The 19,174-nt window shown below is 52.3% G+C and overlaps 1 protein-coding gene across 1 annotated transcript; it reads left to right on the top strand.

Annotated features, from left to right (window-relative positions):
• The first annotated feature begins 2,113 nt into the window (after window positions 1-2,113).
• Window positions 2,114-14,452, top strand: RGR (retinal G protein coupled receptor). Its single transcript, XM_029061296.1, has 7 exons — window positions 2,114-2,192; window positions 6,011-6,167; window positions 7,060-7,181; window positions 10,895-11,048; window positions 12,356-12,473; window positions 13,496-13,609; window positions 14,309-14,452. The coding sequence occupies exons 1-7, from the start codon at window positions 2,114-2,116 to the stop codon at window positions 14,450-14,452; spliced, it is 888 nt and encodes a 295-aa protein (XP_028917129.1).
• The last annotated feature ends 4,722 nt before the right edge of the window (window positions 14,453-19,174 follow it).

Raw genomic sequence — 19,174 nt, 5'->3', positions numbered from 1 at the left:
TAGGAGTTGAAGTCTCCCTAGGTGGCTAGGGAGACCCCTCCCTGGCTTTTCACCCAGAGGCAGAGATTTTTGGGGGGTGGAGGTCTGGGGAATGGCCAGAGGCCCTCTCCCCTACCCCATTCCCCTCACCCCACCAGAGGCTACCATCAAAACATCTGGAACAGTGGGAAGTTTGTGGCAATTTGTTGACAAGAGGGGATCTGCCTGGAGCAGGGAGAAGCCTGAGCCACAGTGAACTGCTGCATTTTGTCCAAGTGACTCTAGTTATCTTGTATTTCTAACTGCTTTTCTCAGTGTACCTATCCCCCACCTTTCAACAGAGAGTCCCTTATAGGCCAGAGATTCAAAATCTCTGGGATCATCACAGACTTAGTTCAGTACTCTGCTCATCGTAAGTGCCTGATCGATGTAATTGAGTGGCAGGGAGGCAAAGAATGAGGTTTAGACCAGGTAGGGGAAGGAAAGGCATGGATCCAGGTGGGGGAAGGAAAGGCTTGGAAGGGAATGTGAAGGAAGTACAGTAGGACGCCACCAGAATACTCTGCTCCTAACACCAACCTACCTTTGTATCATCTCAATCTCATCTATCCTGCCACCAATCCCTTGCCCAAATTCTCCCTCTGGCCTGGAAGTCCCTCCCCCTCCATAGCCGACAGTCCGCCACTCTCCCCACTTTCAAAGTCCTCCAAAAATCACATCTCCTCCAAGAGGTCTTCCCAGACTAAGCCCTTTATTTCCTTTATCCTCCCTCCCCTCTGTGTCGACTATGAACTTGTCTGTGTACTCCTTAAGCACTTTGATACTCACCCCAGCCCTATAGCACTTTTGTACATAACTTTATACTCTATAATTTTTCCTATCCAAAATCTGTTTTAATGTCTGCCTTCCCCTGTAGACCGTAAGCTCCTTTAGGGCTGGGGTCACGTCTACCAAAACTATTCTATCGTACTTTCCCAAATGCTTAGTACAGTGTTCTGTGCATGGCAAATGTTCAATAACTGCCATGGACTGATTGATTGAATGCAGGAGCTGAAGGAGAGCGAGGAGTCAAGGATGATACTGAGGTTACGGGCTACTGGAACAGGGACGGTGGTGATGTGTGTGACTTGGATGGGAAAATAAAAAGAAGGAATATATTTAGAGGGAGAGCTGAGTAATTTAGTTTCAAACATGTCAAGTTCCAAAGGCTGGCAAGACAGCCAAGTGGAGATGTTCTGGAGGCAAGAGGAGAAGCGGGACTTTAGATGACATGAGAGATCAGGGCTGGAGAGTAGATTTGGGTGCCGTTTGCATGGAATTGGTAGCTGAAGCCACGCCAGTTGATGAACTCCCCGAAAGAGTGGGTGCAGAGAGAGAGGAGTTGGGGACCCAGAACACAAAGCCTTTCAGGACACCCTCAACTAAGGGATGAGAGGTGGAAGAGGAGCCAGTGAGCAAAAGTGAAAAGGAGTAGATGGGGAGAGGTGGGGAGAAATCTGGTTAGGACTGTCAGCAAACCCAGGCCTGATTATGTTTCCAGAAGGGGGTGTGGTCCACAGTGTTAAAAGCAAGGGAGAGGTCAAGTAGGATTAGGGCAGAGAAGAGCCCACTGATTTTGGTCCTCTGGCTGGGACTGACCTCATGACCAGGGCTAACTCTGGGGATGAGAGCAGAGTCACCTCTAGCCCAGGAGCTGATTACCAAAACTGCTCCCAACCTTGCCCTAATTGGACCCCAGAGGACGGAGCCTTTGTTCCCTGCTCAGCCCCAGTTGCCAGGATCCTCGTCTCTGATTCCGGCCCCAATCCCTTTCTCACGGGGCCAAACTGACCAGAGGAAGTTGCTCCCCTGGCCTCACAAACACCTAATTGTCCAGCGGATGAATAATTTCCTTCTTCTCTGGGCTGCAAAGTCGATTTACAGGGGAAGGGGAAAGGGATGGTTCTCCTGGAGATGGGGATTTTTAGGGAGATTGTAGCTTTCACATCAAAAATAAAACCTCCGGACTTTGACCTAAGAACCTTCATGTGCCTGCACGTGGGCTGGCCCTTTAATAGGGCCGCAGGCTCGGGGCCCCGGGAAGAAGGGGGATTTGGAAGGGATTGGTGGGTGGAAAGGCTGGCAGTCCTGCAGAATGGTGGCTTCGTATTCGTTGCCTGAGGGCTTCAGTGAGCTTGAGGTGTTCAGCATTGGTACGATCCTACTGGTGGAAGGTAAGGGGTTACGGGGAAGAAGGAATGAAGAGGGGGTGATCCAAGTTCTAATAGTAATAATAATAATAATTGTGATATTTGTTAAGCGATTACTATGTACCAGGTACTGTACCCAGCACTGGGGTGGATACAAGCAAATCATATTGGATACAGCCCCTGTCACATGGGGTTCACATGCTCAATCCCCATTTTACAGCTGAGGTGACTGAGGCATGGGAAGTAAAGTGACTTGCCCAAGGTCACACAGGAGAGAAGTGGTGGAGTTGGGCTTAGAACCCATGACCTTCTGACTCCATGCTGTTCTGCCATTCAAGGTGGCACGGGGTAAAGATAATAACGGTGGTATTTGTTCAGCGCCTACTCTATGCCAAGCACTGTACAAAGTGCTGTGGTAGATATGAGCTAATCAGGTGCCAGGTGGGAATCACAGTGTAAGTAGGGGGGAGAATAGCTATTGAATTCCCATTTTGCAGATGAGGGAAGTGAGGTACAGTGAAGTAAAGTGACTAGCCCAAGTTCATACAGCAGGCAAGTGGCAGAGTGAGGATTAGAACCCAGGTCCTCGGACTCCTAAGCCCTCGCTCTTTCCACTTCACCACACTGCCCCCAGGACTGAAGGAGCACTCAGGAGGTAGGGGGATACTCTAGAGATGTCCTAGGAGAAACCCTCCTCTCTCAAGCCTTGAACCAGATGATCAGACTACAACTCTCTGGAAGGTAGGGTGGAAAAGAATGGACCAAATGAGGCCCTTGATGGCCTGGGACTCTGAGGCCCAAAGCCAGTCAGCGGCAAGTGCCTGGTGGCGAGTATCCATGGGGGACTGGCCTTTTACAAAGGAATCTGGACTCTGGGAGGACAAGGGAGTGGGGTGGGAGCCGGCAGAGCAGATACAAGTATGGCATCTGGCACCATGCGGGGGTTGAAACACTCTAGCATTGGAGGGTACGGTCCTGATGGGGTGGTGAGCAAAGGAAGACTGGGGCAGGGAGACAGAGAATGGCAATCTTCCCTGCCATCATCAGTGGTATTCAGTGGGTGCCTACAGAGTGCTCTGGGATTTTACCATCATGCGGAGCAGACGAATAATCTTTCGTTATTGGCTCACTGGTGTCACCTCTAAACAGAGTGGGGAAAGAGCCCAGAACTGTTTCATATATATCACCTTGCCCCCTCCTACTTCACCTCCTTTCTCTCCTTCTACAGCCCACCCGGCACACTCTGCTCCTCCGCCGCTCACCTCCTCTCCGTACCTCGTTCTGGCCTGTCCCGCTGTCGACCTCTGGCCCACGTCCTACCTCTGACCTGGAATGCCCTCCCTCCTCACATCCCCCAAACTAACCCTCTTCCCCTCTTCAAAGCCCTGAGAGCTCGCCTTCTCCAGGGGGCCTGCCCAGACAGAGCCCTCCCTTTCCCTCTACCCTTCCTCCCCTCCAAATGCCCCTACTTCCTCCCTCTGCTCTTCCCCCTTCCCCTCCCCACAGCACTTGTGTATATTTGTACATATTTATTACTCTATTTTATTAATAATGTGCATATATATCTATGATTTTATTTATCTATTTTGATGGCATTGATATCTGTCTACTAGTTTTGTTTTGTCTGTCTCCCCCTTCTAGACTGTGAGCCCATTGTTAGGTAGGGATTGTCTCTATCTGTTGCCAAATTGTACTTTCCAAGCGCTTAGTACAGTGCTCTGCACACAGTAAGCGCTCAATAAGTCCAATTGAATGAATGAACGATGGTTCATTCTCCCAGCGGCCACTTCCCTCTAGGACATGAGGTAACTTCTCCTTTCCGTGACCAGAGCAACGAAAACCAGGGTTGTGGGGAGGAGAGGCAGACACGTTGATCTGTTTGTGCAGGAGCACAGTGCTTTAGAGAAGAGACAGCTGCTGCCAAGGAACAGTGGAGAAGTTTGATGCACCAGCCCACCCTCCTGAGGGGGCAGAGGTGTCAGTGGGGGACACATTGTGAGCTCACTGTAGGCAGGGAATGTGTCTGTTTATTGTTTTATTGTATTCTACCCAGTGCTCTGCACACAGTAAGTGCTCAAAAAATATGATTGAATGAATTAACTGGGCAGGGGACTAGCACCTTACCTTAGTAATAAAGACTCCATCCGGCAGGACTGATCTGATGCCTGGTGGGACCAGCCCCTTCCCAGGCAGGTTCACCATCTTGCAGGGATGAAGGAAGACGAGCTGAGGGCAGGTACTGTTGAAGGAACTAGTTTTTGAGGAATGAATAAAAATAATGCGGTATTCGTCAAGTGCTATGTGCCAAGCACTGTACTGAGCACTAGGGTGGATACAAGTTAGGTGGAACACAGTCCCTGTCCCACGGAAGGCTCACAAACTAGGAGGGAGAACAGGTATTGAATTCCCGTTTTACAAATGAGGAAACTCAGATATAAAGAAGTCGTTACTTAGCCAAGGTCCCACAGTAGGCAAGTGGCAGAATAAGCATTAAAACCCAGGTACCCTCCCCACCTTCAAAAACTACCGAAGACATCTCCAAGAGGCCTTCCCCGACTAAGCCCTCCTTTCGTCTTCTCCCACTCCCTCTGCATCAACCTGACTTGCTCCCTTAGTCGTCCCCCTCACCCAGCCTCACAGCTCTTATGTACATATCTGTAATTTTATTTATCTTAATGTCTATCTGCCCCTTTAAGTTCATTGTAGTTCGTTGTGGGCAGAGAACGTGTCTGTGATATTGTACTCTCCCAAGCTCTTAATACAGCATTCTGCACGTGGTAAGCGCTCAAAAAATACAATTGACCGACTGACTGAATCTCAGATCCGGGCTCTCTTCACCTAGGCTACACTGCTTCTGTTCCTTTGACATCATGCTGCTTCTCCCATGGGTTCCCACAGCCTAGCACCTCCTCTCTGGTGAGGAGGAAGAAGGCCGAGGCCTGGGATTGATTGGGTCCCATGGGCTCTACATCACTGAACACTCCACTGGCTTGGGTCCTGAGGCAGAAGCCAAGTGGTCCCCAGAACAGTCCCCAGCAAAGGGAGACCTGCTTCCCTAAGTCAAGCGGGGCGAGGAAGGTGGTCTAAGCCCTGATCTGGGTGGGCCCTGGCTACACTGAAGCCCAGTGGAAGACTGAATTGGCAGCCTGGCATAGTGGATGTAGAACACGGGCCTGGGAGTTAGAAGACAGTAGGTTCTAATCCCTACTCTGCCACTTGTCTGCTGGGTGACCTTGGGCAAGTCACTGAACTTCTCCGGCCCTCAATTACCTCATCTGTAAAAAGGGGAATGAGACGGTGAGCCCCATGTGGGACAGGGGACTGTGTCTAACTAGATTTGCTTGAATCCACCCCGGCGTTTAGTACAGTGACTGGCACACGGTAAGCGCTTAACAAATACCACAATTATTGTTATCATATCCGACCACTCTGTGGAAGAAGCCAAAATTGGGGACTTTGGGGAGGCAGGCTGCAGGCTCTCTAAACTGGGGCTCCTCAGGGTGAAAGCTATTTGCGGGGTCTCTCCCCGCTGCCCCGCCTCAACCCCTTTTTTTATCCCAGTCACTGGCAATGAGGGCTGAGCATCCGCTGGGATCTAATGTCCATCAGTCCCTAGTGGGACAAGGGCAGGGACTATTTGCAAAGGGTCCTGGGCCCCCATCAGAGCGCTTAGGGGGATTTAGGGAGCCACCGTGCCCATCACAGCATGGAGTGGGGTAGCCCTCTGGTCTCCCCTTTGACTGATGGAGGGCCTGGGCTCTGAAGAAGAGTGGGTCCCTGGGGTGGGCAAATAAGGAGAGCAGTCCTTGACCGGCGGGGCTGACCCTGACCTTGTTTTCCAGCCCTGCTCGGACTCTGTCTCAACGGCCTGACCATCGCTTCTTTCCGCAAGATCAAAGAGCTCCGAACGCCCAGCAACCTGCTGGTGGTCAGCCTGGCCTTGGCCGACAGCGGGATCTGCCTCAACGCCCTCGTGGCCGCCCTCTCCAGCTTCCTCCGGTAGCCCCTCCGCCAGCCCCTTCCGGTAGCTCCCTGGGCCCAAGCGGTCAGCCCTGACCCCTCCCAGCCCTCCAGTCGCCGTGGCTAGTAAAGAGAAGCAGTGTGGCTCAGTGGAAAACGCACGGGCTTGGGAGTCAGAGGTCATAATAAGAATAATGTTGGCCTTTGTTAAGCGCTTACTATGTGGCAAGCACTGTTCTAAGCACTGGGGAGGATCCAAGGTGATCAGGTTGTCCCACGTGGGGCTCACAGTACAGTGGTCTGTATGAATGAATCCCCATTTTACAGATGAGGTAACTGAGGCCCAGAGAAGTGAAGTGACTCACCCAAAGTCACCCAGCTGACAAGCGGCGGAGCCGGGATTTGAACCCATGATCTCTGACTCCCCGGCCCGTGCTCTTTCCACTGAGCCACGCTGCTTCTCCTGGATCCTAATCCCGGCTCTGCCGCTTGTCAGTTGCGTGACCTCGGGCAAGTCGCTTACCATCTCTGGGCCTCAGCGACCTCATCTGTAAAACGGGGATGAAGAACGTGAGCGCTACCTGGGACAATCTGATGACCTTGTATCTCCCACGGTGCTTAGAACAGTGCTTGGCACATAGGGAATGCTTAAGAAATACCAACTTTATTTTTATGATGATTAGTTCTGCCATGCGGGCAGCTCCGGGGCACCCTGGGGACCCTCCGGCGGGGCTCCCCAGCGCTCAGAACAGTGCTTGGCACATAGTAAGCGCTTAAGAAATACCACCACTATTACGATGATGATTAGTCCCGGCGTGCGGGCAGCCCCTGGGTGCCCGGGGGACCCTCCCGAGGGGCTGCGGGGTGGGCGATGGGAGGGTCCCCAGGGCGACCCCCGGGCAGGCAGGCAGGCAGTCCTTGCTCCTTGCAGGCACTGGCCCTACGGCGCCGAGGGCTGCCGGCTGCACGGCTTCCAGGGCTTCGCCACGGCCCTGGCCAGCATCTCCCTCAGCGCTGCCATCGGCTGGGACCGCTACCTCCGGCACTGCTCCCGTAAGTGCCGAGGCCCAGGGGGGCGGGGAGGCCCAGGGGCAGGGAGGCCGGGGGACAGGGCCAGGGGAGGGGCAGGGCCCGGGGAGGAGCCGGGGCCTGGAGTGGCGATGGGCCGAGGTCTGGGGATAATAATAATAATAATAATAATGTTGGCATTTGTTAAGCGCTTACTATGTGCCAAGCACCGTTCTAAACGCTGGGGCGGATACAAGGTCATCAGGTGATACAAGGTCATCGGGTTGTCCCCCGTGATGATGGTGTTTGTTAAGCGCTTACTATAGACCAAGCACCGTTCTAAGCGCTGGGGAGGATACAAGGCCATCAGGTGGTCCCCCGTGAAGATGGAAGCAGCGTGGCTCAGTGGAGAGAGCCCGGGCTTGGGCATCAGAGGTCACGGGTTGGAATCCCGGCTCTGCCAACTGTCAGATGTGTGACTGTGGGCAAGTCACTTCACTTCTCTGTGCCCCAGTTACCTCATCTGTAAAATGGGGATGAAGACTGTGAATCTCACATGGGACAGCCTGATTACCCTGTATCTACCCCAGTGCTTAGAATAGTGCTCTGCACCTAGTAAGCGCTTAACAAATACCAACATCATTACTATTATTAAGCGCTTACTATGGGCCAAGCACCATCGTAAGCGCTGGGGAGAATACAAGGTGATCAGGTTCTCCCACGCGATGATGGTGTTTGTTAAGCGCTTACCGTGTGCCAAGCACTGTTCTAAATGCTGGGAAGGATACAAGGTGATCAGGTTATCCCAAGTGACGATGGTATCTGTTAAGCGCTTACTATGTGCCAAGTACTGTTCTAAGTGCTGGGGAGGATACAAGGTGGTCAGGTTGTCCCACGTGGGGCTCACAGTCTCCATCCCCATTTGACAGATGAGGGAACTGAGGCCCAGAGAAGGGAAGTGACTTGCCCAAAGTCACCCAGCTGACAAGGGGCGGAGGCGGAATTAGAACCCACGACCTCTGACTCCCAAACCCGGGCTCTTTCCTCTAAGCCAGGCTGCTTCACGGGGATTGAAGGCTGGGAAAGAGCGGGTAGGGAAGGGGCTTGGAGAGGAGGTGGGGCCTGAGGAAGCCGCGGGGCTAGGGCGGGTCCCAGCTGGGCGATTCATTCATTCAATAGTATTTATTGAGCGCTTACTATGTGCAGAGCACTGGATTAAGCGCTTGGCACTGTACTAAGCGCTTGTTCAGCCTCCCTCACCCCTCTCACCCCCCCGGGGCCCCAGCGGCCACCCGACGGCACCAACCTTCACAGGCTTGTCCGTGCCCCAGGAGATGGAGCATGGGCCTGGGAGTCAGAAGGTCATGGGTTCTGATCTCCACTCCGCCACCTGTCTGTGCGTGATCTTGGGCAAATCACTTTACTTCTCTGGGCCTCGGTTAGCTCATCTGTAAAAGGGGGATTGAAACTGGGAGAGCCCCATGTGGGACAGGGACTGTGTCCAGCCTGATTTGCTTGTATCCAGCCCAGCACCTAATACAATGCCTGGTGCATAGTAAGCGCTTACTAAATACCCTAATTATTAAGGGTTTAGTACAGTGCTGTGCACACAGTAAGCACTCAAATACAACCGACTGAATGATTGAACATTGGCACCAAGGCTTTCAGGGAATCTGTTCTCCAGCGTGGTGGCAATGGGGATGGGGCAGTTACGTGAAGGAGGAGTGTAGGGGTGAGGGTGTGGGCTTGACTGTGAATGAATGACAGGGTCAGGGTGTGGAAATAAACAGCCCATTCATATACGCATCTATATTCCCGCCCACAGGTACACACGCAAACACACACACATCTCCTGGAATTATGGAAATTCTTAAACCGAAGTCCCTGTCCCCTTATCCATTACGAACTTCCCAGATAGAAGCTCCCTCTGCTGAAATAAAAAGAGCTCCTTCTACCCTACCTCGTTCTACTGCACGCCACTTTCCAGATAATAATAAGAATAATAGTATCGGTTAAGCGCCTACTCTGTGCCAGGCACTGTACTAAGCGCTGGGGTGGGTACAAGCAAATCAGGTTGGACACAGTCCCTGTCCCACGCGGGGCTCGTAATCTCAATCCCTATTTTACAGATGAAGTTAAGTGACTTGCCCAAGGTCACCCGGCTGACAAGCGGTGGAGCAGGGATTAGAACCCACGACCTTCTGACTCCCCGGCCTGTGCTCCAGCCACTACACCATACTGCTTCTCACTGTGCCGTGTAGATAATGGCCTCTAGTCCAAAGCGTCTGGTCCAATTTCAGACCAACACCCCTCGTTCATCAACCGATTAATCAGCGGTATTTACTGATCACTTACTGTGTGCAGAGCACTGTACTCAGCACTCGGTAGACACGCTCTTTGTTCTCCAGGACAGAAATAGCATGGCCTAGTGGAAAGACTCAATATACCTCGCTTCCGTTGGACTCTCCCAAGTGCTTAGTGCAGTGCTTTGTACATAGTAAGTGCTCAATAAATACCACTGACTGATTAAATGACCCAGATGAAGATTACTCTACCGCTGTTGCCCACTCAGATGGAGCCAGGCCTCTTAGCTCCACATAAAGAGAAAGGAGTCTTCCCAGCCTCTAGGCTAAGTGACAGCTCCTGTGGAAATATAACACAGCCGGGCAGACAATCAAACCTGACAGACAAATTCCATCTAATGCCCAACCTCCTAATCCATCAAAACTGCGGGGCTACTGGTCCAGCCCCAGCTGTTCTCTCTGGCCAGAGTGCCCTCCGATATGAAGGGACAGGTAGTCATTCATTCAATCATATTTATTGAGGGCTTACTGTGTGTAAATCACTGTACTAAGCACTTGGGAGAGTACAACATAACAATAAACGGACACATTTCCTACCCAAAACGAGCTTTCAGTCCAGTTGGAACCTCCCAGGGACGCTTCTGAGCACAATAAACCATGAATGACCACCCCCCATCCCCAGTCCCCCGGCCCAGCAGCCCAGGACTCTGGCCCTGATGGTGGCAGGAGGACACGTGGAGGACCCATGTACTGCTCCTGACCGGCCATCCTTTTAATTAACCCCTTTAACTTCCCCCACCCCTCCACCCCTAACCCAGTAGGCACCGTCCATCTCTGGATTTATCCAATCCCTCTGGTGCCTTCTGGTGTTTCCCAGCTGCAAAGCTTCCTGAGGTAATGGACTCCACAGGCTCCATCCTCCTCCCCCTACTGATGAAAACCCAGGCTGTCCAAGGTTTCCCTGGACCAGCTCCCCCTGGGGAAGTCCCTCCCCACCAACCCTTCAAGGAGACCTCAGGCCTCCTACCCTGTCCGGACCCACCCGAGTCCTCCTGCTCTCGAACCATCCTGACATCTGAACGACCCACTACTCTCCAGGGCGACTGATTGGAGAGCCCTGAGGTGAGGAGGATGGTGCTCACACTGAACCTGGTGGGGCAGCCAGAGAGGGAGGGGGAATCGTCAGCATCAGCGGCTTGGCAGCATGTCATGGGTTCTAATCCCGGCTCTGCCACTTGTCAGCTGTGTGACCTTGGGCAAGTCACTTAACTTCTCTGTGCCTCAGTTACCTCATCGGTAAAATGGGGATGAAGACTGTGAGCTGTATGTGGGACAACCAGATTATCTTGTATCTACCCCAGTGCTTAGAACAGTGCTTGGAACATAGTAAGCGCTTAACAAATACCCATTATTAATATTATTATGACCTCCGTGTTCCTCTCCCCTCCCCTGCAGGAAGCAAGCCGCAGTGGGGGACGGCCGTGTCCACGGTGCTCTTCGCGTGGGGCTTCTCCGCCTTCTGGTCCATGATGCCCATCTTGGGCTGGGGCCAGTATGATTACGAGCCTCTGAGGACATGCTGTACCCTGGATTACAGCAAAGGTGACAGGTCAGAGGGCCATCCTGGGCGGACCGGGTGGAACGAGGAGGGCCGGACCTGGGGGGAGTCAGGGACAATGGTGGCTGCCGACGACGGTAAAGTTGGATAGGGGATGCTTAGAGGCACTTCCAATTCCACACAATGGTCTGCCAAAGACCAGTGGCAATTGAGAAGCAGCACGGCCTACTGGGTAGAGCATGTGCCTGGAAGTCAGAAGGACCTGGGTTCTAGTCCTGGCTCCTACATTTCTCTGCTGTGTACTTTGGACAAGTCACTTCACTTCTCCGTTCCTCAGTTCCCTCCTCTGTAAAATGGGGATTAAGACGATGAACCCCATGTGGGACATGGGCTGCGGCCAATCTGATTATCTTGTATTTATCTCGATGCTTAGCACGGTACCTGGCACAGTCAGCTCTTAAAAAATTACCATCAAAAACAAACAAAAAAAAGAGTTGCAGGGCCTCTGTATGTCTAGTGATGCAGAGGAGGCTAAATGCAGCCTGGGTGGACGCACAGGACCTGCTGCAGGCTCAGGGGCCGTTGGTCAGGGGTTAGTGCCGTGGTCACAGCTTTAGCCATACAAAAATTCAGGAAGCAGGGGAGGAGAAGTGGTGTTGAAGGTAGAATTCAAGTCTCCTCATTCCCACTTCTGTTCTCTCGTTGGTTATTCTAGAATACCACTGGTGAGTCTAGAGTCCATGAATAGGTCTGGGATTCTGTTAATGACCCAAAAATTCATTAAAGCTCCCAAAGTCCCTTTGAGGATTCTAGAGCTCTATTAATGTTCTAGACCCATTTCCACTCTGGGGCCTCATGGATGCTTCTGAGAGCCCCATCAATAAATCTAGAAACCCTAATGAAGGCTCCACAAGTCTCATTCGGAGCCCTAAAACCCATCTTGCTCTTTTTTGTTAGCATATTCAGCTGCACTCCTTTCAAAGCCACCTGCTTAGACCTGATTCTTGGGGACCACCCCCACACCCGATGACCCAGATCTTACTGCAGCAGTCAATCAATAATATTTATTGAGCGTTTACTGTATGTTGATGCCAGTTTACTTGTTTCGATGTTTGTCTCTCCCCTTCTATACTATAAGCCCAGTGTGGGCAGGGATGGTCTCTCTTTATATTACTTTCCAAGTGCTTAGTACAGTGCTCTGCACACAGTAAGTGCTCAGTAAATACGATTGACTGAATGAATGAATGCAGAGCACTGTACTAAGTTCTTGGGAGTGTACACTTCAACAACGCAACAGATTCATTCCCTACCCACAACAAACTTACAGTCTAGAGGGATAAATGCCTCTTCTACCGCAGGAATTTCACCACTTATCTGTTCGCCGTGGCCTTCTTCAACTTCGTCATCCCCCTCTTCATCATGCTGACCTCCTACCAGTCTATAGAGCAGAGATTCAAGAAAAGCGGCTTATTCAAGGTAAGAGTCCCAATCCAAGCTCGGGAGGGTAAGGAGTGGGGAACCTGGGTCCCTAAGGGAAGCCCTGAGTGGAGCCTGGGGGAGCCAGAGGGCCATGGAGCAATTTACTGTAACTCCCCAGGGCCCTTTCCTCCATCCCACAACCCAGAAAGCAGCTTGCTCACTCTCTGAGTTCTGATCCTTTCTATTATTAATATTATTTATTACTACTACTAATAATAATGATATTTGTTAAGAGCTTATTATGTGTCAAGTACTGTTCTAAGTGCTGGGGTAGATACATGATAACAGCCCCTGTCCCTTATGGGACTCACAGTCTAAGTAAGAGGGAGAACAGGTATTGAATCCTCACTTTAAAGTTGAAGAAACTCAAGCACAAAGAAGCAAAGTGACTTGCCCAAGTTCCCACAGCCAAGAAAGTGGCAGAGCCAGGATTTGAACCCAGGTCCTCTGACTCCCAGGGTCGTGCTTTGTTCATTAGGCCGCACGGCTTCCCTTACCCCTTGATGGTCAAGTCTTGTAACCAGCCACCTCCTTGTTCTGCCTGCTCCATCTATCCTGACACAGCGGCAGCTGCTGACGGCCATTCTCCTCCCCAGAAGGAGTCCCATGTTTGAGATGACCCTCGTCTGGGTCATTTGAAAGAGGAGAAAAAACTTCCAAAGACGAGCAGCTTAGTTTTTTGTTTTTTTATGGCACTTGTTAAGTGCCTACTAAACGTCAGGTGTTGTATTAAGCTGCTCATCTTTGGAGGTTTTTTCTCCTCTTCCAAGACCCCAACATGGACCTGGAGGATCCTAGAGAGTTCTGTCACCTCACATCCCTGCTATCTCCTTGGGCCCAAAGAGGTATGGTCTCAGCTCAGCCAGGACCCCCGAGAAAGGCAGCCAGGGCTCCAGGTAGAGGCCGATGTGGGGATGGACTCATCGTCGAACCTCAGACCCGTCGCTGGTGGGGCCTCCATCCTCCCTCCCCCAGCCCGCCACCCTGCCAGCCCCCCTGCCGTTTTGTGTTCCTCCCAGCTGAACACCCGCCTGCCAACGAGGACCCTGCTGTTCTGCTGGGGCCCCTACGCCCTCCTGTGTTTCTATGCGACTGTGGAGAACGTGACCTTCATCTCCCCCAAACTGAGAATGGTACGGTATGGTACGAAAATCGCGGCAAAATCCCGCCGGGAAGCCCTGTTCACCCACGTGCATGTGTGTGTCTTCCTACTCAGCTCTTGGTCTCTGTTCTTCTCACTAGTGTTTGTGCTCTTCCACGTTCACCTTTTGTACGTGTGTAGAGTGCGACCCCTTGTATCCTGCCTTAGCAGTCATCTTCCTAAGGACCAGGACCACGCTTTTCGTGCTGTTCCCTTCTTTGGTCTTGTCCTAAGCGGAGGGTCCAGCGCTCTGCATTCTGTAGACACTATTCTGCATACAGTACTCGAGCATGGGCCTGGGAGTCAGGGCATGGGTTCTAATTCCAGCTCTGCCACTTGTCTGCTGTGTGACCTTGGGCAAGTCACTTCACTTCTTTGGGCCTCAGTTACCTCATCTGTATAATGGGGATTGAGACTGTGAGCCCCACGTGGGACAGGGACCATGTCCAACCTGATTTGCTTGTAACCACCGCTGCGCTTAGTACAAGACCTGGCACAGAGTAAGCACTTAACAAATGTCACAATTATTATTATTATTATTGTTATAGTAGGCGCCAAGTACAGCACTCTGTGCACAACAGGTGCTCAGTCAGATAGATCTGTTGATAAGAGTCACGGTGTGTCTCTCTCTCGGCCCTTTTATCCCAGTGGCTCAGAAATTCAACCTCTGCGACATTGTGTGTTGTCACAGATCCCAGCCCTCATTGCTAAGACGGTTCCGGTCATCGACGCCTTCACTTACGCACTGAGGAACGAGGACTACAGAGGGGGCATCTGGCAGTTTCTCACGGGGCAGAAGATAGAGAGAGTGGAGGTGGAGAACAAGATCAAGTAGCCCCACTGGAGGCCCAAGCGAAAGGACTGAGGGTGGGGCCGGAGGGAGGGAAGGAAGGGGAGAAGAGAGGAGGTCCCCTCCCCCCGTAGCTTCATTAGAGGTGGTTTCGTCTCAGAGAGGACCCGCACTGTCTACAGCCGGGGAGCAGGTACGGGAAGCCTTGCTCTCTCTGTCCACCATCTCCCCCTTTTCCAGGATGCTCAGCTCCAAGCTCCAGACCAGTCCTCCCTGGGGCTGGGATTTGTGAACCCAGACCCCGGTCCCACCCGAGGATGCTCATCATAAAAGCTCTAGACCAGTCCACTCTGGCGATTTGGGATCCCATACCCCACCCCCCAGGATGGTCATTATACAAGCTCCATACCAGTCCTCGCCAGGGCTGTGATTTGGGAAACCAGACCCTGCCCACCCCCACGCCTAGGATGCTCATTCATTCATTCAAACATATTTATTGAATGCTTACTGTGTGCAGAGCACTGTACTAAGTGCTTGGGAGATTACAATATAACAATAAACAGACACATCTCCTGCCCACAACGAGTTTACAGTCTATAAGCTCACCATCTCTCTGCTGTCAGTCACAATAAAACAGTGTTCTCCCTGGCTTCTCATTGAGAAAACTTGATCGAGCACCATCTCTGGGCAAAGGAAAAGCAACTCAAGGTCTAAAGGAGAACCGATGCCCCTACTTTGGAAGGGCCAGGCAAAGCTGGGCCAGGCACAGTAGGAGCCTGTGAAGATCCCTCGACCTCTGTAACCGTTAGAGGACCATGGGGCTGGAAGGCTCCCTGGAGGAGAGCAAGGCGGGAGGTTTGCGATTGGAGGATGGTCCCGTACAGGAAGGGAAGTGAGAACAGGGCACCAATTGTGCCGGTGCTGCAGGGGAACGGCTGAGAGCTGGGCCCGCCAGGTTCCTCTCTCGCCGAGGCTATGGCACTGGCACAGGGCTACCGGGAGAGGAGGGGTGGCGGGATGGGATGGATCAAGGGGTGGGCATGAACAGAGAGAACTTGGGGCGGTAGGGGAGGGGAAAAGGGGTAACGAAGGGCCACTCAGTTCCCTCTCCTGTCAGCACAGGAATGAGGATGATGCCGTCAGGGGCTTCAGACCCAGCAACAGCCCTCTCTGAAGTCTGTCTCCCTGGCTCTGTCCGTCAACTGCTTAGATCCGGTGGCGGAAATTGATTCAGGATTGGGCATTTTTAATCCCTCTGGGCTTTCCACTAATGGACCCAAAGCAGTTTATGGGCTTGTGTAATCTACCTTGGGTCTTTGGGTGGGAGGAAAAGGTCTGCCCAGGCCCCAGGCCCGGCCCCAGCCCAGATCTAGCCATAGCCACAGTCCCAGCCCCAGCCAGGACCTAGGCCCAGCCCCAACCCCAGCCACCACATAGACCCAACCCCAAGCCCAGCCCAGCCCTAGGCCCAACCCCTAGCTAGCCACATCCATAGCCACACCCCCATCCCCAGATCCAGCCCCAGCCCAGACTTTTAGCCCCAGTCAAAGCCAGGCCCATAGCCCCATCTTCAGCCCAGTCTTAGGCCCAGCCCCAGCCCAGATCTAGCCCCAGCACCAGTTCCACGCCAAGCTCAGGCCAGCCCCACCCTAGCCCCGGGCCAGGAACAGCCTAGAAGGATGTAATACCAATAATAGTAATAATAATGTTATTTGTTAAACACTTACTATGTGCCAGGCACTAGCAAATTGGGTTGGACACAGTCCCTTGTTCTACAAGGGGCTCCCAGTCTCAATCTGCATTTTACAGATGAGGTAACTGAGGCACAGAGAAGTGAAGTGACTTGCCCAAGGTCACATAGCAAACAAGTGCAGAGCCGCGATTGGAACTTCTGACCTTCTGACTGTCAGACCTATGGTCTATCCACTACACCATACTGCTTCGGCAGTGCCCGCAGCCCAGGAGGATATACCTAAGGCAGTGTGCCCGGGGTTGTGCCATCAAGATGCCACCTCAGCTCAGAGGTGACCAAGTCCCAGTCTTGAAGACTTCAATCCATCTCAGCAAGCACGAAGCCTTCTAGCCACGGAGCTGACCCTGGGGCCCCTACTCTCAACAAAGAAGTGAGAAGCAGAAGGGCCTAGTGGAAAGAGCACAGGACTGGGAGTCAGAGGACCTGGGTTCTCTAATCCCAGCTCTGCCACTTGTCTGCTGTGTGACCTTGGACAAGACACTTTACTTCTCAGTATCTCAGTTACCTCATCTGTAAAGCAGAGATTAGATCCTCCTCCCTACAATTTGGACTGTGAGTCCTATGTGGGACAGGGACTGTGTCCAACCTGATTGCCTTATCTCTCCATCAGTGTTTAGAACATAGTAAAGCACTTAAATTCCATAAATAATCATAATAATGTAATGTGTTAATAATAATAATGGTGATATCTGTAAAGAGCTGTCTATGTGCCAACCACTGTACTAAGAACTAGGGTAAATACAAGATTATCCAATTGAACATAGAACACAGAGCGCTTAGTACAGTGCTCTGCACACAGTGAGTGCTCTATAAATGCGAATGAATGAATGAATGAATGAATAAGGGCAGGAAGGACGCCACAGGCTAATGATTGGAGAAGCTCTTGGTCAGCAGCTTGGCATAGTGGCTAGAGTACGGGACTGGAAGGCGGAAGGTCATGGGTTCTAATCCCGGCTCCGCCCCTTGTCTGCTCTGTCACCTTGGGCAAGTCACTTTACTTCTCTGCCTCGGTTACCTCATCTATAAAATGGGGATTGAGACTGTGAGCCCCATGTGGGACAGGGACTGTGTCCAACCTGATTTGCTTGTATCCACCCCAGTGCTTGGCAAAGAATAAGCACTTAAATACTACAATTACTATTATTCTCTTTATTATTATTATTATTATTATTAAGTAGGGCACTGGGCAGGAGGATCAGGGCATGTAAAATCTGGGGGAGGAAGTTCTGTCTCTTTCAAAGCATCCTCTCCTCCCTTCTCAGAGGCAACAGGGTCCAACCATGCTGAGGCGACCCTGACTCTTCCCCTAGTATCCCTATAGCAGGCATTACCCTGCAGTCAAGCTAGGCCCCCCTGCTAGAGACCCCAGCCTCAAAGGAGCAGGAACCCACGGCCAAGATGCCCGCCAGATTGGCCAGCAGTTACAGACACCACAGAAGAGCTGGCAGGGCCATACCCGCCCCCTCAGCCACTGGAGAGAGGGGGTTTGAAACAGTGCTCTGGGACCTTCCCCCCGTGGGACTGCATTCTGCTTGCACACACACACACACCCTTAGTACCTGCATCTTTCAGCCCCTAACTCCCTACAGAGCTCCGAAGGTCCACCGGCCGCTGAGCCGCCCAGCGGACGAGAGGCCCTGGAAGATGAGTTCCAGAGGAGGCCTAGAGAGAGAGCCCCAGCCCACTCAGCCGAGCTGCCAAGAGAACCATCCTGACCACCCCCCCCCCTCCTACCATGAGTTTGAGGTCTGGACCAGACAGAAGAGCATGTCCTAGAGGAGAGGGCTCTTTTCTTCCTCTTTGCCCCCAAACGAGCGGTATTTAATCTCCTGATGGCTATTCCTAATCAGCCCAACTGTGCCCTTTCCCACACGGTCAGGGCCGGGCCTGGATCAAATGAGCCAAACCAGTGATCTCTGCAGCCTCCCCACCCAGGCCTCCGGAATAGCCGGACGGGGCCCTGGACCCTGCCTGAAAGAGGGGTGCTAAGGGTTTGGGGGTGGGGGAGGGAGAGTGGGAGCGGAGAGCAGGCCGGCCTGGGATTGGCTGAGGCTGCCGTCCCCTCTGCAAGAGCAGTCCGTCCCTAGCACCCCAGAAAAGTCTCGGGGATGGGGGAAGAGTGGGAGAGACCTGGGCGTTGCCGAGTTCTGGGGCCGAGAGGCGGACACCGGTGGACAACACCCCTTCTTCCTCTCCGAGGGAGGAAGAGAAAGAGTAGGAGAAAGAGGAGAAGGAAGAGGAGTAGAAAGAAGACGAGGAAGAGTATGAGAAAGAGGAGAAGGAAGAGGAGGAGTAAAAAGAAGACGAGGAAGAGAAAGAGGAGGAGGACAGAGGAGAAGGGAAGGGGGAGAAGGAGGAAGAGAAGGAGGAAAGGGAGGAGGAGGACAGCCAGAAATCAGAAGATGGGAGAGAAAAAGGGAGCGTGCAATACAACGGAGTTAGCAGACACCCTGCCCACAGCAAGTTAAAGGGGAAGGCAGACATTAATATAAATAATTATATTTATTAGAGGAAAGGGAGAAAGGCATACAGGAAACAGAAGAGGGGAGAGAAAAAAGGAAGCAGAGCAATCAGATCATGTCCTTAGACCGAAAGAAAAGGCTAAAGGAGCCAGTGTAAAAGCTGAGCCTCAGGTGACGATGGGCTGATGCTCGCCTCCCCCAACGGTCTGCGTAGGACCGAGCACCGCTTCCCACCTCTGCCTGCTCAGTGTCTGCGTTATTCACCTGGGCCCGGTGCCCACCTGACTCACCTGGGCCGGATGCCCACCTGACTCGCCTCTGCTCAATGCCCACACGCTTCCGGAGGCCAGACCATTCAGGTGCCTTGAGATCACCCAGATTTTGAATGCCACCAGCCTTGGCTTCAATAAGTTTACCTGCTGCTGGTGAAACAGGGAGGCAGAAAATCGCTGCTTGCCAAAAGTCCTGGTTTTTAATTATACATTATAAATTATTTATATGAATATCTGCCTTAATAATAATAATGTTGGTATTTGTTAAGCGCTTACTACG

Source organism: Ornithorhynchus anatinus, chromosome 3, assembly GCF_004115215.2.
Source record: "Ornithorhynchus anatinus isolate Pmale09 chromosome 3, mOrnAna1.pri.v4, whole genome shotgun sequence".
NCBI lineage: Eukaryota > Metazoa > Chordata > Mammalia > Monotremata > Ornithorhynchidae > Ornithorhynchus > Ornithorhynchus anatinus.
The sequence above is the reverse complement of the archived record's forward strand: the minus strand, read 5'-3'. Positions and strand labels throughout refer to the sequence as shown.